Here is an 18,151-nt window from a genome sequence, read left to right on the forward strand (position 1 = left end):
AATAGAAAAAAAAACAAAAAAATGCAAACAGAAAAAAAACGCCTCAAATGGAAAAAAAGATCACAAATAAATGAAAAATAAATAAATGTTGCATTACACAAAACCACTATAAAAAAGTAGAAAATAAAATATAAAAAAACATAAATAAAGAAAAATAAATAAATGTTGCATCACACAAAAAAACCACTTGTAATTTTGTATATTTGGTCAAGTAATATTGTCGTAATAAAAAGTAACTATTGATGTGATGAAAAGTAATATTTCAAAAACGTTACATTTATTCATATCAATACTTATTTATTATTATAATAATAATAAATATTTCGAATAACATAAAAATAAATAGTAGAATAAAGAAAAAATATCAAATAATTATTCAAGTAATTATTGTCGTAAGGAAAAGTAATTATTCAAATAGATTAAAAATATATAAAAGAAATAATAAAAAAATATTGAAAGAAACTGAAAATATAAAAAAAGGAAAACATAATTAAAATACAAAAAAAAAATATTCAAAAAATATATAAAAGAAATAATAAAAAAATATTGAAAGAAACTGAAAAATAGAAAAAAAACAAAAAAATGCAAACAGAAAAAAAACGCCTCAAATGGAAAAAAAGATCACAAATAAATGAAAAATAAATAAATGTTGCATTACACAAAACCACTATAAAAAAGTAGAAAATAAAATATAAAAAAACATAAATAAAGAAAAATAAATAAATGTTGCATCACACAAAAAAACCACTTGTAATTTTGTATATTTGGTCAAGTAATATTGTCGTAATAAAAAGTAACTATTGATGTGATGAAAAATAATATTTCAAAAACGTTACATTTCTTCATATCAATACTTATTTATTATTATAATAATAATAAATATTTCGAATAACATAAAAATAAATAGTAGAATAAAGAAAAAATATCAAATAATTATTCAAGTAATTATTGTCGTAAGGAAAAGTAATTATTCAAATAGATTAAAAATATATAAAAGAAATAATAAAAAAATATTGAAAGAAACTGAAAAATATAAAAAAAACGAAAACATTAAAATACAAAAAAAATATTCAAAAAATATATAAAAGAAATAATAAAAAAATATTGAAAGAAACTGAAAAATAGAAAAAAAAAAAAAAAACAAATAAATGCAAACAGAAAAAAAACGCCTCAAATGGGGTTTGAACACACACCCTCCACAAGTTCAAAGATTTTAAGGCACAAACCCACACCCATCTCAGCACAAGCCACTTTTGTTTTAATATGTGGAAACAGTGTTATTTAGTGCACTCCTAGACCCACGCCCAGACCCATTTGACCCGCTTCCGACCCGTCTCATGGTATGAGGTCAACCTCACCCAAGACCAACCCAAATGGAAAGGGTGAGTTTGGGAATTAGGTTCGGTTATCCGACCAAATTCTAAAAATTGTTATCGAATCGATAATAATTTCGTTTGCTATATTATTAAGGTGTTAAGTATCAAATTGACCCCCATCGATGACGTCCTTATGGCTTTTAGCCCCTTAAAGTCAGGGGAGAGCTGCCCACTACTTTAACGTGACTTTTTGGCACTAATTTCCTCCCCAGCCTTTTGACGGGGGCAACTCTCCCCCTTGACTTTAGGGGGCTAAACGCAACGGGGACCCCTATCGATAGGGGGATATTGGTGACAAAAAGCCACGTTGAGGTAGTGGGCAGTTCTCCCCCCTGATTTTAGGGGGCTAAAAGGTATAGGGACGCCATCGATAGGGAGCAATTTGGTACTTAAACCTATTATCAAGGGTAGTGATAAATGAACACTCACTTAAAACCGGTGGTTTCTCATTAACCCATAATTAGCTACTTTTAGAGTGATTTGTTTATTTACTAATTTACTCCCTCTATCCACGAAAAAGTGCCCTACTTACCCTTTTTTTTTTCCACAAAAAAGTGCAATGTTTACCTTTTTGTACATTCATACCCTTTACTTTTCAATTTATTTACAACTTATGCCATTAATAAATCCACACTTATATTTAATCTATGCAATTAACCCACACAATTAACTCACTAATTAAAACTACGAAACCAACTCCCCCACGCCTAATTAATCCTATTTCACCCAAAATTAAATTACTCTTTCTTTGAACTCAAACAAGTGGAAGAAATACACACAAACTCTCCAAATTGTATCTACAGCCCGATTTAATTGCTTTTGGGCTATGTATGTTTGTTGATTAGCTCAATGGAATAATAAATATGTTCTGAAAATTAACTCGACTTCACGTGTGAATTCCACACTACAAGAAATTGAGTTTTTACCCACAAATAATATAATGTGTGGTAGTTTAGCCCCACATAATTTCAAAATGTGTAGGTAATCCACACAAAAAAATTTCATTAGTTATTGACATTTAAAATGTGTGGTAAAAATATTTTCGTGACATTTATTATTTTACGGTTATTTTTAAGTTTTATTTATGTATGTGTGGGTAATGAATTTTTATCATTATTTATTCTTGACATGTAAGAAACGTGGGAAAATATTTTTAGCTACATTTATATTTTGGCTTTAATTAATTATTTATGTAAATCTTAATTGATGTTTTACCCACACATAATTACCCACACATATTTTGAAAAATGTGTAGGTGAAACAATTTGAAACTTTCAATTAATTATTGACATTTAAAATGTGTAGCAGACAATTTATTTGTACAATTATTATATGGCGGTAATTCTTTTTTAAGTTTTATTTTATTTAATAAAGTTTATTTTTATATTTGGTGTGCACCTCTATTATTTTTTTTAAACCACACATAATATATTTGTGGATAATAATTTTTATATTTATATTTTGACAAATTAAAGTAAATTTAATTTTATTTTTATATATTAGTGCCAACTAATCAATTGATTTCTCTACAATTATACAATAAAATAAAAATTAAATAGTCTTTAACATTAAAATAGGCATAAAAAAACAAGAATGAATATGTTAAAAAAACACAAGAATTAAAATAGGCATAAAACTTAAATACTAGTATTTAACATTAAAATCGAACTCAATAAAGAATATGATTGTTTAAACTCTCAACAACTAAAAGACAAGAAAATATTAACAAACTAATCAATGTCATTAGAACTACCCCTATTGTAATTTTTACCCCACTCAAAACAACTTTATCAGCTTTCTTAGTTTCCGTGCCGGCACCCAAATGGGGCACTTTTTGGTGGACAGAGGGAGTATCATTTATTAATTATACTCATATTATTGTTTTGTATTTTTCGGTTTTAAGATATCCGAAATTTATGTTTTTCAGTTTCCTTATTTATTGTTTTTTTGTTTCCTTATTTTTTGGTTTTTTATTTTCAAAAATTATATAAATCATATTAATGGTTTATTTTTCTGAAATTCTTTTGATTATTTGTTTCTTGTTAAAATAAATAATCCTATATTTGTTTCCAGTTTTTTTTGAAAATTAATATTATTTATTTTTGTTGATGACTAAATTATTTATTTGTATTCGAAAATTATGTTTTATTTATTTATTTCCACTAATTTTATGATTCTCCTAAAAATAATCATATTTTTGTTTCCACGTATTATTTTTTTATTGTTTCGAAAAAAAAAATCTGAAATTTTGTATTTTTATATTCGAAAATTATGTTAGTTTTTTCTGAAGATTTATTTTTTCTTTTTTTTTAAAAAAAAATTATGTTATTTTTATTTGTTTCCACAAATTTGGATATTCTTCTAAAAATAATTCCAGATTTGTTTCCACTAATTTAGATATTCTCATTCTCCACAAAATAATCCTAGATTTGTTTCCACTAATTTGGAGATTCTGCTAAAATAATCCAAGATTTTTTTTCACACATATTATTTTTTTTTTCGAAAATTCTATTATTTATATTTTTTGATAATATTTTTATTCATTGGTTTACACATATTTAAAGTAATCGTAGATTTGATTCCTCATGTATTATGTTTCCTTGGAAATTTTATTTTTATTTCTTCGAAAATTATGATTTTTTTTCCACTAATAAGTAAGTAATAGAATAGCTGGAAACAAATCTAGGATTATTTTAACAAGAAACACTAAATTATTGGTAACAAATTAATAATAAAATTTAAAAATAAATAAATCAAAAACAAACCCGAAAAAAAAATATTCGAAATATATAATTTATAAAATTTTCTGAAATAAAAACATAAAAATAAGGAAACAATATCACGAAAAATAAGGAAACAAAATAGACGCAAAAAAAGGAAACATAACAACTAATTTTGAATATATATACATGGAAAAAATTAAGGGATAAAACAGTAAAAACACTAAACCTTTAAAAACCGGCCCACTCTCCACCCATCAAAAAAATCGAATTTTTACTAGCTGTCCTGGAACACCTGGTGTCCAAATGTCATTATGAAATCATATAGACGGTTTTATTTAATTAATCTGCTTCAGGTGGATTTATTTGTTTAATTTTTTAGTTAGTAAATGAGAAAAAGGTAATAACAGAGAGAGACTTGGAGAGGGAAAACGGGAAAAAAAAAAAAAGAAAAATAAAATAAGATTCAAAATAATAATCGGTTGACTGAGTGGGGGAAGGATCCTCTGCTGTGCACAAAAACAAGGCAAAATAAATAGTACAACTTAAAAAAAATACCAAAAAGAAAAAATACTAACTCATCATATTTTATTTTGATTTTAGTTAGTAAATGAGCATTTTCTGTCGGAATTGTGTTGCCTTGACTTGAACTCCACACTTTTCTCAATCTTGATCCTAACCAATCTTTGGTTCACTTACAAAAATCTTCACCAACTAAAGATCTTCAGCTTCAAACCTCTTTTATTTTTCATTTTGAACTCATTTTCAATAAAATGAGTTCACTTCTGTAGCGACGACGAGTGTAGAAAAGCTTGCACTGGTGGTAAGTCTTGCAATCTCGGAATTTAGCATCTCTTTTTTTTGTTCAGTATTTGATTGTGTATTGTGGGCAACTGAAAATCTCGGAAATACCATTTCCCTTTTTTTTCTGTGGTGTTTAATTGATTTATACTACCTTTGAAAATGATGCGTTCTGTTTCTGCATCTTGGACTCTACTCGGGTTTTGGGTGATTTTATGTTTTGGGTTTTCGAATTCATACTACACGGGTAAAGGGAATTTTGAAGATAGAGGAAGTAAGCATTCTGTGAGCTACAACTATGACAGGATTGGTGAGGTCAATAAAGCTTGTGCATTTGTCTTGAAATCTGCTGCTGATTTAAAACCTGATGATAGTCGTTTGTATACGATAAAAGAGGAGATCTCTTTCTTGAACGGAAATTGGTGGCAGGAATTGAATGAGGGAGGTGCTCCATTGATGCCCTTTGATGATAGGGAAGCTTCTGCCGATCTCCGATCCCCTATAAACTTGGTTTCCTTTTGGGTTACCGATGTTGGCCGCCGCCTTCATTCCAAGAACTCGATACTCGTAAGTGGGATTTTGCAAATGGGGGTAACTCTTGAAGGTTTGCTCTCAGAAAAACCATTTGAAGGGAGCCCTAGGTTTGATATATGGCCCGGCCATTCGCAGCTTTCTCTTCTTTTTCAAGGGATCTACACTGAATCGGGGGGAAATGATGGGGAGAGAGTGATGTGTTTGTTGGGGAGTGCAGTACTGCCTTCTCGTCAGCCTGATTCTGGTGATCCGTGGGGGTGGGTGAAGGAGTCTGGTTATACTAATCAGCCACTTCTCACACAAGATGATCAGATTGTGCTCGTGCTTCGTTATCCAAAGATGGTGACGTTGAGAAGCAGAGCAGTCCATGGAAGCATGAGAAGTTTGAATCCAAAGTCGAACCTCAAGTACTTTGATGAAGTCCACATGTCTTCTTGGTTAAGATCTTCTGCAAATTACCAGTTCAACTCTGAAAATCTTGTCTCAAAAGCTTGTGATCCTTATCCGTATAAAGATAGCTTTGTTAATGGTGATATTGATGTATATAAAGGGCTTGACTTCTGTGACATACTCGAGAGGTTCACTCACCAAGAAGCCCTGACCATTCTGCCAAACTGGAAGTGCAATGGCACGGATGATTTCTGCAGTAGGTTAGGCCCGTTTGCGTCGGATAAGGAGATTAATGCTACCGATGGGAGCTTCAAAAATGTGAAGCTCGTTCTTCAAGATGTCCGCTGTGAGAATATGACTTCAAAGGACAGTGGTTGGTTCACGAGGGTGTCTTCCGTGTTCAGAGCTGTTCCTCCTTCCGAGAATCGTTTCACTGCAGCACAAAGGACCGGGCTTGGTAACATGACTCTTTCAGCTGAAGGGATATGGAAGTCTTCGAGCGGACAGCTCTGCATGGTTGGTTGCTCGGACGGGAGTGGCTGTGATACTCGCATCTGCTTGTATGTTCCTCTTTCTTTCTCCATAAAACAGCGTAGCATACTTCTTGGTACTATGTCGAGCATTGATACCTCTCATTCGCCATATTTCCCGTTAGCATTTGAAAAGCTAGTCCGTCCTGCTGAGTTATGGGATCAATTCACTGCTACTCATCCATATTACAACTACTCTAAGATTGCTTCTGCTGGTGCTATCCTCGAGAGAGACGAGCCTTTTAACTTTGGGACTGTGATTAAGAAATCACTCTTGAAGTTTCCCAAAATAGAAGACATGGGGAATTTTCATTATAGCCTCTCTCTTTTAGCTGAAGATCTTACCCTTCACATAGCTGCTGTACCTGATCCGTTTCCTAAATCTTCTCTAGCAAAAGCTGACTTAGAGATGGAGATTCTATCGCTTGGCCCTTTGTTCGGGCGTTATTGGCCCGGAAAATATGATTCAACCTTACAGAAAGAGACCCCTTACTCCAATAAAGGCGAATACACCGAGAGCCAACTCCTCCTCAATGTTTCCGGTCAGCTTAATCTTGTTGGAAACCGGTATTCCAACTTCTCGTCACTGTTTGTGGAGGGGATTTACGATCCACACGTTGGAAAGATGTATCTAGTTGGTTGCAGGGATGTTCGAGCCTCGTGGAAGACCTTATATGAAAGCATGGACCTTGAAGCCGGGCTGGATTGCTTGGTCGAGGTGATGATTTCATATCCCCCGACTACAGCCCGGTGGTTGGTCAATCCGACTGCCAGAATCTCGATCACTAGCCACCGGAGTGAAGATGATCCACTCTACTTTGTTCCAGCGAAGCTCCAAACAGTTCCCATCATGTATAGAAGGCAGCGCGAAGACATTATTTCACGTAGAGGCATGGAGGGAATCCTCCGCATTTTGACACTCTCCGTTGCAATCGCTTGCATTTTGAGCCAGTTGTTTTACATTAGAGGTAACACGGAATCCGTTCCTTATGTATCTCTCGTGATGCTGGGAGTACAAGCTCTAGGGTACAGCTTCCCTCTAATCACAGGCGCCGAAGCTCTCTTGAAAAAGGCATCCACGGAGTTCAGTGAAAGCCAATCTGATGACCTACAGAACAGCCAATGGCTGCACGTAATCGACTACACTGTGAAGGTCCTCGTACTGGTAGCATTTTCACTAACTCTTCGGCTCTGCCAGAAGGTGTGGAAATCGCGCATCAGATTGCAGACACGCGCCCCTCTCGAGCCTCACCGTGTTCCAAGTGACAAGAAAGTACTTTTCTCAACCTTAAGCCTACATGTTATTGGATATATCATTGCTCTCATTGTGCACTATGTGAATACAAGTTACAAACCTCTTCAAACGGCACATTTTGTCGATTCCACGGGTTATTCACATGTGATACGCGAATGGAAGACGGAGCTGGAGGAGTATCTGGGCCTGGTTCAGGACTTCTTCCTCCTTCCTCAGGTCATTGCTAACTTTATGTGGAGAATCAATGTCAAACCTCTGCGGGAGCTGTACTACATCGGGATAACTTCCGTCCGGCTTCTGCCCCACGCATATGATTACATAACATCGCCCATACCGAATCCTTACTTCTCCGAGGAGTATGAATTTGTGAATCCTCGGATGGATTTCTTTTCCAAGTTTGGTGATGTTGCTATACCGGCAATCGCGGTTCTTCTAGCAGCTGCTGTTTATATTCAGCAGAGATGGAATTATGAGAGGCTCAGCCAAACGCTTCGATTGGGCAGAGCAAAGTTTTTGCCTTTGGGTTCCAAAGTGTATGAGAGATTGCCCTCTGTATCTCATGAGGCTGAGCTTTCTTCTGGTGTTAACAAGAACTCGACGTGCGAGGAGGGACGTGACACATAATGATCAGGATTCATATATCTGACTTCTCTGACAAAGGTGAGTTTTAGATGTAAATGCAAATCAATTCTAGCTTAAGAGCACATCTAACATAACTTTTTCCGATCAAAAAAAAAAATTCTAGCTTAAGAGCAAGGCCAGTTTCATTCCCTTTTGTCTTATAATGTGCTTTATGAATTATAAGATATATATCTTCTGAATGTTGGCCTACTTCCACACTGGAACATGCAGTTGATTTTTGTTGTGTATAAATTGAAATGGTGGTCATTTTAGTAGAATTTGGATGGGTTGGTAGGTAGAGATTCAGCAAAGCAAAATCTCACTACTATATATAATATGGCTAATGATCTTATGAGATTTGTGTATGAGTTATAGTGTTTTGGGGTTCTGTTCTTAAAAAGTCAATAATTCGGGTATTAATTTTCGCTTTATAAAATCTACTATCATGTTTTTGGGAGAGTCTTATGGTCTCGATATTGTGCACTCACACACAGATTATCAAAGAGTTGAACCAGATAAGAATATGAATCGATTATTAGAATAAGAATTAGGATAAACTCTTAAGAAATCAAAGTTCTTTTTTCTTTTGAGGAACTGAGGAATCAAGCTGATAACGATTCTGGTAGGAAATCTGAAGATGGATATTGTGATTGGCTTCCAATTTTATAAGGAAAATGATATGTTAAAGGATTTTGTGCAAGATATATATAGTCATTTTGTTTTTCTCCTTGATTTGCCTCTGATTACCATGAATTTTGTTAGAATTTTTACCAACTTATTTGTTTGTAAAGAGGCTGACTTGATGTGCCCAAATGGCAATCTTCAGAGGCATACATATCTTTCTGTAAAATGTGAACAGAATTTGCAGATGACTTATAGTCTCAGCCCCTAATCTTTCTGCGTTGATTGAAAAGGGTCATTAATGCATAAATACAAACCTTTGGATATTTAGTTTTGCGCACAAACTCTGAAATATGTCAATAAATATATGAATTTTAATATAGTTGTAATTTTACCATGATTTATAATTGTAACTGTGAAGAATAGTGATTGATAATTACATGAAAGCATATATCATATTGAAGGAAGGAGCTAACTGTAAATATAGCAAGAAGAAGGATCAAGTTGCAAATAAACTTAAAAGCTGAAAAACGGTTTCTGCTAACCAATTCCAGCTGCCAACTTTGGAGATATTTTGTAGTGGTCCCCGGCTATCTTCCACAGCTTAGTTTACTTGTTTTGAGATATATATACATTGTATTTACAGTTACTTTCATAACATTCAAGTTTATCTCTGTGATTGAGAGGAAAAAGTACAGCAAAAGTGAGAGGAAAAGTGTGAGTGCAGGGCCTTGTTTAGAAGGCTTAAAGTCTGCTGATTTTCCAGTTCTTGAGTTGTAGTTTGTATTAGGTTTCTTGAGTGTTGATTAGTGAAAAGAGTGCTCTGCAGTGGATGTAGATTTTTCAAGATCGAACCACTTAAAATCTTGTGTTCTTCTATTGTTTTTCTGCTCTTTACTTTACTGTTTCATTCAAGCTCAAAAGCTTGAATATAAGCTTGTTTACAGCCGGTTTCTTGGGCTGATTCTTTGACAGTAACATTATATTGAATCTGAGGTGACAAGCTAATAGCACTACTTTAATCAAAACGACATCTATGAAAATTGCCATTTCCAATTTATTTTTCTGATAAAATTAATCAGCCCATCAAATTAGTTATGATCTATTTATAAATAATTAGTCGAAGAAGGTCAAATAAGAAACAACACAACTGTTAATTTCTTGAAATTGATTGAAACTCTCTCTCTCTCTCAAACGATCAATCATGGGATCGGAGACAGTACACAAACTTGGTGTGATAGAATTCACAGACAAGAACACAAACCCTGAGACAGAATCATGGTGGGAGACATGCAATTTGCAAAAAGGTAGTTGATGCTCTAGAAGAATATGGTTGCTTTGTAAACTCACCCATGAAATACACAAACAAGCATTCTCATCACTGCAACAGCTATTCGATCTCCCAACTCAAACAGAGGTCCAAAACAAGTCCTCTACGGCTACGTCGGCCAAATCCCCTTCCTTCCTCTCTACACCATCCAAGTAATCCAAAATTTCTCTAACGTCATGTGGCATATCGGAAACCCCGCTTTCGAGTAATTAACTTCTACGATTTAACCACTTCTAAAACGTACCATATATGTGTTTACTTATTAATTGTTTTTCAGTGAAAATCTTGTGGTGTACACAAAGTTGGCGGCGGAGGTGGAGAGGATAGCGGTGCGAATGGTGTGCGAGAGCTATGGTGTCGGAAAATACTACGACTCATACGTGGAATCTGCTAACTACCTGTGCAGAGTGATGAAGTACAGAGAGCCTAAGATTGGTGAAAACAAAATGGCATTTGTGACACACACAGACAAAAGTTTTATGTCAACTATCCATCAAAATCAAGTTGATGGTCTCCAGATTAAAGCCAAAGATGGTGAATGGTTCACAGTTCATCACCTCTCTCCCTCCTCCATCATCGTCATGGCTGGTGATGCAATTATGGTCAGTTTTATTTTTCTGTATTTGTGTTTTTATTTTGAATTTTTTATAATTGTTTTGGAATAGGCATGGAGCAATAAGAGGATAAAATCCCCCCACCACAGAGTGACAATGGAGGGAAACGAAGCAAGATACTCGATTGCCCAATTCTCATTCATGGAGAAAGATATGGTGGCGACGCCCGATGAATTCGTGGACCAAGATCATCCTCAGCAATACAAGCCATTTGATCACCTCAAATTTCTTGATTTTTTCAGCCAAGAAGAGAACAGAAAGCTGGAGAGTGCTATCACAACCTATTGTGGTGTTTCACAGTAATGCCATTTCCCAACTGTTTCTGTAATAAATTGTGTGCAAGGAAACTAACTATGGTATTGGTTTTCAGTGTTGGTTTGCAACTTAATTAATTATAAGAGTTTTTTGTTTTGCAAAAATGTAAGTGTGCGGGGCTATACCTTCTTGTAATTGTTGTTTGGAATAATAATTTCAACTACTATTTGTTTTGGAACACCGTGAATGACATTTTTATTTGCATCAAATTGAAGGAAAGTAATTTAAAAAAATGAAATGAAATTGAAGGAAAGTGTATCGAATAATATATACAATGAACTATTTCAAATTTTTGATTTTTGATTTTTTTTTACTTGAGGGAGGAGGGAGCAATGGAATTTGAATTCTAGATCTCAATGTTCACAGACAGAAGTTCAAACTAATTTGAATTTTTGATATGCAATGGTTATTATGTGGACAATATATACAATGAATTATTTTGATATGCATTGGTTGTTTTGTGAACAATCCTCGCTCTCTCTCTCTGAAATAGAAAGAGTTAATATACTACTCTAGCATTTTTCGTATAATAAAAGAAAAATTTACCTATAAAAACAAAAAATTAAAATAGTTAGCTTTTTCTATTATAAATTTACTAATTTACCCATAATGATTATTTTTCTATAAAAAAAATAATTAAACAACAAAAATCTAACCTCCAAACCCCCCTCTAAACCTAAACCTCCCCCCCCCCCAAAAAAGGTCGTGGCCTCTGTCTCTCCTATACTCCCTGCCCCCGCCCCTCTGTTGACCTTTGCATCTCTCACCTCATTGTCGTCGTTATGCTGCCATCGCTGCATTCCCCGCTTTCTTTTTCACAATTCTCTCTCTATCTCTCTCTGTCATTGCCTTGTCGCCTCGATTATTCAGCATCATAGCCGCCTCGATCTCCCAACCATCTCCCAATGATTATTACACATTTTACAATATTACACACTTTTGCGAAAAGGTGTGTAACAATGTAAAAATATGTAATTTCGAAAAATGTGTAATAAGCCAAAATACACTAGTACACATTTTTTGAGACTACACTAGTACACACTTTTCCTTTCACATGGAGTCGGTGGTGGAGCCAGACTTTTCAATTGATGCTTTGTGTCAATTTACTTCTTAGTAATTTTAAGTCTTAACTAAGAAAAGTAAATTGACAACGAAGTGTCGTCCAATTGGTAAGATGTTTTTCCTTCAACTAATAGGTTGAGAGTTCGAGTCACCGTGGAGAAAAATGAGAAACTATTAATATTATTGATCCTCTTTATAATAAAATAATAAATTAAAAAAAAAACTAAAAGAAGTAAATTTTATTTCCACAAAAAAGTAACATTTCACAAAAAATTGCTCAGCCAAATCAAAATTTCTCAAAAACTATTTGATGAGTTCGTTTATTGCAATCTTTGATTAAAAGCGAGATGGTTCACCCGTGGTGTGCGAGTGATCGAGAAAGTAGTGAAGATAATAAGAAGCAAAGGAAATGTGTTGTATTACTGATCGCGTTGTGTTACAATGGAGAGTGTGTTCCCTATTTATAGATATTTACAACGAGGGTAAATAAGTCAATTCATATTTGGTACGAGCCCTAGGTTGGTTGGGAAGATTCTTCGGTAATTAAAGTTGTCAGTAGTTCGTACGTCATCGGCCCTGATCCAGTGCAGACACTCTTCAACTCTGGGTTTTCCTTCGTGGGTACGTCAGCCCCGTTTGATGAGGCGAGTTGTCTCTTCTCTGTTTGTCCCAACTCTGACATCCACTCCATGTTGTGCTCCTCTGGCTGGGTCAGCTCTGGCTTCTTCTGTGATAGAATTCCTTTGTTTTAGCTTAGAGGCTTCCACTACGCGTGCTTTTCACAAAGGATATCGCTCCTTCGGTTCCAGGGCTGGAATCTTCATTGCTGTCTGGTCCGCCTTATACATATTTTACTCCTCATCACTATTACATTCCTTTTATTTATTACTCTCTCTGTCCCATTACAAATATCTCATTACTTTTGAACACGGAGATTAAGTCATGTGTATTTAGTAGATAAAATGAGTTCATGAAAAGATTAGAGAGAATATAGTGGGTGGGCTCATTAAATTCCTTTAATTATTTGTCTGAAAAGAAATGAGATATTTTTAATAAGACATCTCATTGCAGAAAGTGAATCATTTGTAATGGAACGGAAAGAATATATTTTTTCTGAAAGGAAAGATTTCTAAGAAGTATTTAAATCAACAATAGACTTGGTCAATTCGAAAAATAGGAATGAGATTCATTGTCTCGCAGTTTTATGTGTGTCACTATGTCTCACAATTATATCAATACATGAATAATACGCAAATTGTAAGCAGCGCCAGTAGAGCCCGTACTACTTTAAAAACAATAAGCAAAGAGCAATTATATTTTTCTTTAAAGTTTTGAGAAGATGTGCATTATTAATTAATTCATTCATACATGGACAAAGAGCTATTTTGTTTCATCGTACCAACCTTAGCTGTTTTATATTAATTTTTGGGTTAAGTACCAAATTTCCCCCGTCGTTGGTGTCCCTAACGCCTATAGAACCCTAAAGTCAAGGTCAGAGCTGTTTACTACCTCAATGTGGCAAAATCGCACCAAATGCCCCCCGTCACTTAACAGAACTTGACACCGTTAGATTTTTTTTGTTTTTAATTAAGGCGGGCCCCAACTCTCTCTCTTTCTCTCTCATTGAGTAAATTCGCTGCCTCAGTTCAGTTTCTCGGTGAGGCCGCCGCCATCTCTGGTGTGGCCGTGCCTTGCCCCCGATTTTCCCTCTCACTCTCTAGATCGTGGTTTCACACCGGAGCCACCACATTTGTCTCTAATTCTATGTCTCTCGCTGACTCCTATTCTCATAAACATAGATCAATTATTGCTGCCTTCATGGTCCCGCCGCCTTTCTCCCAAAATCCGGCGAGACAGATGGCCGCGGCTCCATCGCTCTCTCAATTTCTCTAGCAATTGCTGCACTCAGATTAGAGCCCTATTAAGTCCCCTCTATCCTCGACTCTCAACGGAAACACACAATTCAGGGAAAAAAGTCGGGCCCGTAGCTTCTCCATCTGAAATCGCGGGTCACCGCCCTAGTTCGACTCCATCGCGTCTTCTTTGGCTAGAGATTGTTGAGCCGTTGAAGACCGTCCTTAGTTCAAGAACCAAGCCCTAGCTCTTCCTTCTGCTGACATGGCTAGCCATCGCCACCCCGATGGGAGGCGCGATTGGCAGCAGCGACCGTCGGCGCTGCCTGCGCCACGGCGGCCGCGATGGCTACTGACAACAGAGAGAGAGGGGGAGGTTGAGCGAGAGATAGAGAGTGAGATAGACAGAGATAGACAGAGATAGGGACGCCAACGACGCCAACAACGGGAGAATTTGGTACTTAACCCTATATTTTTAATTATCCATCTGACCACTTATTGTGATATCCCGACCCTTTCATAGGGAATATAGAAAATTAGTATACTATTGATACACGCCCATTATTTAGCGATTATATTATATCAAGGAAATTGATATAGATATACTCATAATATTTTTATTTCATTGTCAATCGATTTAAATCCGTTGCCGATTTATGTGAGAAATAGTATTACTAATATTCCTTATCTTATTTAATCATTTACCCATCACCTAGCGTATCTATTATTATTATTTTAAGTCTAAGGCCCATATATATATGTATGTATATGGTATATAGTTAGATGATTTAATTATTTATGTCCTTAAGCCCAAACAATTGTAGGCTTAAGTTTTATGTTTTTTTTTATTATTATTAAAGCCCAAACTAGATACTTCAGCGTGAGAGAAAAAAAAAAAAAAAGAATGATTTCTATCTGACACAGATCAGATTTCTGCCAGCGTCTTTACACTCACCGAGAAATCCTTTCTTGCAAATCTGCCCAAACCCTTCCTCTTCCCTGACACCTTTTTCACTCTTCTTCTTTAGTAACATTCCCACCAGAACATTCCCACTCTTTGGCTCATCAATCTGCAGTAACTCCATCTCCCCCATTCACTTCTCACTTTCACTATTCTATTGCTACTTCAAGAACTCAAGTTCACCATACATCTTGATCAAGCAAAACCACAAAACACAATCACACCAAACAAATCCAAAATCAGGTTCGTTCATTCTCTATTCTACAAACTTTACATTTCTTACCATTACACTTGATAAATTTCTGGATTTAGAACTCAAATCCTTAGGCCACAACGAGAACTTTGACATGATCTTGCTCACTGTATTGCCTTGAACCAATAAGAAAAATACAAGAGAAAGGAAACTGAAATCGAATCTGCACCAAAAATTTAATCTTCTGCAAAGATCATATCTTCCTTTTAAGAACAAAATTTTCTTCTTCCTTGGACTATTTGTGAACTGTCGAAAAAGGGGGGGGAAGGGAATTTCTGTTTTCCTTTGGTAATGGCCGGAGAGAAAAGGAGAGGAGGAGAGTCTTCTGCCCGGTGTGAGGACGGCGGCGGCACGGCGGCTTCCAAGCCGCCGATTGCTCGACCAGGCCGTGAGGAAGGAGGAAGAGCAGGCTGGGCGGTAGCGCTGCTGTGGTAGAAACGTCGCCTAGGTGGCTGACCACCACATGCAGAGGGAGAGACGACGGAGGGGGCTGGGCCGTGAGAGGGAGCACTGGAGGATGGCGGTGGCGCAGCCGGAGGCGGCGCGCGCTGCCCGCTGCGGAAACAGCAGCGGCGGCGGCGACCATCCTCGGCCGTCCGCTGCAGACGACGCAAGGGAGAAGAGGGTGAGGGGCGCGAGGTGGCTGGCCATTGATGGCTGACGGCGAGGCCAGGGCGGCGCGGCCTAAGGCCGAGCGCCGCTGACGCGGCAGAAATGGAGCAGGCGGCGGCGGCGCTCTTCGGCCGCCTGGTGAGCGGAGGAGACGGAGGAGGAGACGGTGGTGAGTGAGGGAGGCTTCAGAACCGGCGATCCTCGTCGGGGATGGAGCGGGCGGCGGCGGCAGAACTTGAGAAAGAAACGGCGAAGGATTCTGGAGAGAGGGGACGAAAGCTTGGGTTTGAAGAGAGAGAGAAATCTTGTTTTATCATTTCTTTATTTTTAGGGCTTATTTTCCTTTAAAATTTGGGCTTAAGTCATCTTGGGCTTTTCTTTTCTTTTCTTTTCTTTTCTTTTCTCTTCTTTTTCTCTATGGGCCGATTTTATTGAGCTGATGGGCTGATTTTATTAATTTTAAATGGGTGCTACATTCTTAACACAATACTTGGGCTGCATTTTCAATAACAAGTCTTTAAATTATTTTCTTTGGGCTTTAGTTGTTACTTTGGGCCTGTAAATGTTTTAATAAATTTATTATTTTTTCTTTGATGAATAAGATTTTATATTTTCTTTAATGGACTAATAATTTTTAGATTTAGTATTAATTATATCTATTAAGTTATTAATTATGTATTAAAAGTTTATGGATTCACTTAAAGATATTATACAAATTCTTATTCGGGCAAAGTGTATCAATAGTTAGCAATCCCCATATTTGTTTAGAAGTTAGAATAGCACCAAGAGACCTATTAAGAATAGATTTCTTGTAGGCTTGAGGATCAGGAGGATTAGCACTGCGTTTCCGTGACGGGTTTACGATTAAACTACAGGCTTTGCCTATTCAGGTGGGTTTTATTTTATATACAATGTATCTTGAGTTACATAAGCTCTGATATTTCATGAAAATTATCTGTTTATCCAATATAAATGTTTTTATGTGCGTTCTGTAATTGTTTAAGGCTCACTTAAGTATCGATCGAGATTCTCATTTGGCCTAACACGCTAAATGAGGATTGTGTACACAGGGTTAGTGGCTCGATGGGTTGATCACCATCGTGCACTAACAGATTTAGAACGTTATAAGGGTGGGTGCTTGACAGGAGGTTATCCGGAGCACGGTGCTTAACAGGAGGTTATCCGGAGCACAGTTAAGGTTATTGATTCCGACCGGGTGCGTCCCGAGATCAATAACAGATTTTGGATCTGACTGGGTGCGTCCCGAGATCAGTGAATGTAGGGAGAAAGTGAGTAACAATCGAACGTACATGGGCGCCCTCGACAAGAAAATATTTTTGTCATGCTTAGAAGTGGGATTTCGTTTTAAAACCTTCTAAGTCATGATTTCGATATTGGATAAACTGCTTTAACATTTCATAAAATATTTCGAAAACTTGTGCCCACTGAGTACATTAGTACTCAGCCCAAATTATTTTCAAATGTTTTCAGGTTGATCAGTTGGTGCAGATGAGGCTGAGCTGAGGCTAAGGTTCCACGATGTCTTTTGCTTCCGCTAATAACTATCTTGTCACCTCATCCTCCATCCCTTAAATTGAGAATTTCTATTGTGTGGTATAATATTATCTTGTTGGGCTTAGACTCTTAACCCATATTTCTTTTAATGAAGCCATCACTGATTATGATCAGAGTCACGAAACTAAACTTATGCGATCCTGAGTTCGAATATTGTCATTTGATTAGCATCTCTTAATGCCTTTCATTTTATCTCCTTTCATCTTATCTCTTTAGATATGCATACCCGATTTAATGGGTAAATTGGCTAGTTTATTCAGCTCAATTAAGTTCTTCAATTATTTTCCTATTTCTTCTTGCCGTGGAAAAGTCGGGTCGTTACACTTATATATATTGAATTATCCATCTGATCATCTGATATCTTGTGCTTATATATTGACACGATTTTAGAATCAAATTGAAGATATGGTTGTCAGAATAAGAACTAATAATGCGCTATTAAAAAAATTGCGGGATCATATATGTCCTTCATTACACGAAAGTATCTCAATAATTTAAATGGATATATTTGATGCTATTTATAAAATTGCTGGATCGATCATATATATATATATGTCCTTTTGTTTTTCGTTGCACATCCTGCATGCTATTGTATTAATCTAAAATTAATTTGTCCAAAACACATCGTCGGTGGTGACATAGAATGGTCCACAAACAAATAAACTAGCTAAGCATATGATAAGAAATTCAGAACACCTCAATATATAATCTCATTCTATATAATAAAC

The 18,151-nt window shown here is 36.0% G+C and overlaps 2 protein-coding genes and 1 long non-coding RNA gene across 5 annotated transcripts; all 3 read left to right on the top strand.

Moving 5' to 3' along the window:
* The first annotated feature begins 4,687 nt into the window (after positions 1-4,687).
* LOC130992363 (uncharacterized) lies at positions 4,688-10,474 on the top strand. 3 transcript variants are annotated; one of them, XM_057916963.1, is made up of 3 exons: positions 4,689-4,919; positions 5,327-8,266; positions 9,313-9,727. In XM_057916963.1, exon 2 carries the CDS (start codon positions 5,354-5,356, stop codon positions 8,228-8,230), a length of 2,877 nt encoding a protein of 958 aa, XP_057772946.1. In that variant the 5' UTR covers positions 4,689-4,919; positions 5,327-5,353; the 3' UTR covers positions 8,231-8,266; positions 9,313-9,727. The 3 variants fall into 3 exon arrangements, with proteins under 3 accessions (XP_057772945.1, XP_057772946.1, XP_057772944.1); XM_057916962.1 differs by having other exon boundaries at positions 4,688-8,266; XM_057916961.1 differs by lacking the exon at positions 9,313-9,727 and adding an exon at positions 10,456-10,474 and having other exon boundaries at positions 4,689-8,266.
* On the top strand, positions 10,053-11,268 carry LOC130993783 (deoxypodophyllotoxin synthase-like). The gene is made up of 5 exons (XM_057918821.1): positions 10,053-10,155; positions 10,239-10,383; positions 10,456-10,585; positions 10,647-10,766; positions 10,844-11,268. Exons 1-5 carry the CDS (start codon positions 10,053-10,055, stop codon positions 11,093-11,095), a joined length of 750 nt encoding a protein of 249 aa, XP_057774804.1. The 3' UTR covers positions 11,096-11,268.
* Positions 11,269-14,626: 3,358 nt separating this feature from the next.
* LOC130992367 (uncharacterized) lies at positions 14,627-17,619 on the top strand. Its single transcript, XR_009091281.1, has 2 exons — positions 14,627-16,738; positions 17,340-17,619. It is a non-coding gene; the product is annotated as an uncharacterized LOC130992367 (long non-coding RNA).
* Positions 17,620-18,151: the final 532 nt, after the last annotated feature.

Source organism: Salvia miltiorrhiza, chromosome 7 (assembly GCF_028751815.1).
Source record: "Salvia miltiorrhiza cultivar Shanhuang (shh) chromosome 7, IMPLAD_Smil_shh, whole genome shotgun sequence".
Classification (NCBI taxonomy): domain Eukaryota; kingdom Viridiplantae; phylum Streptophyta; class Magnoliopsida; order Lamiales; family Lamiaceae; genus Salvia; species Salvia miltiorrhiza.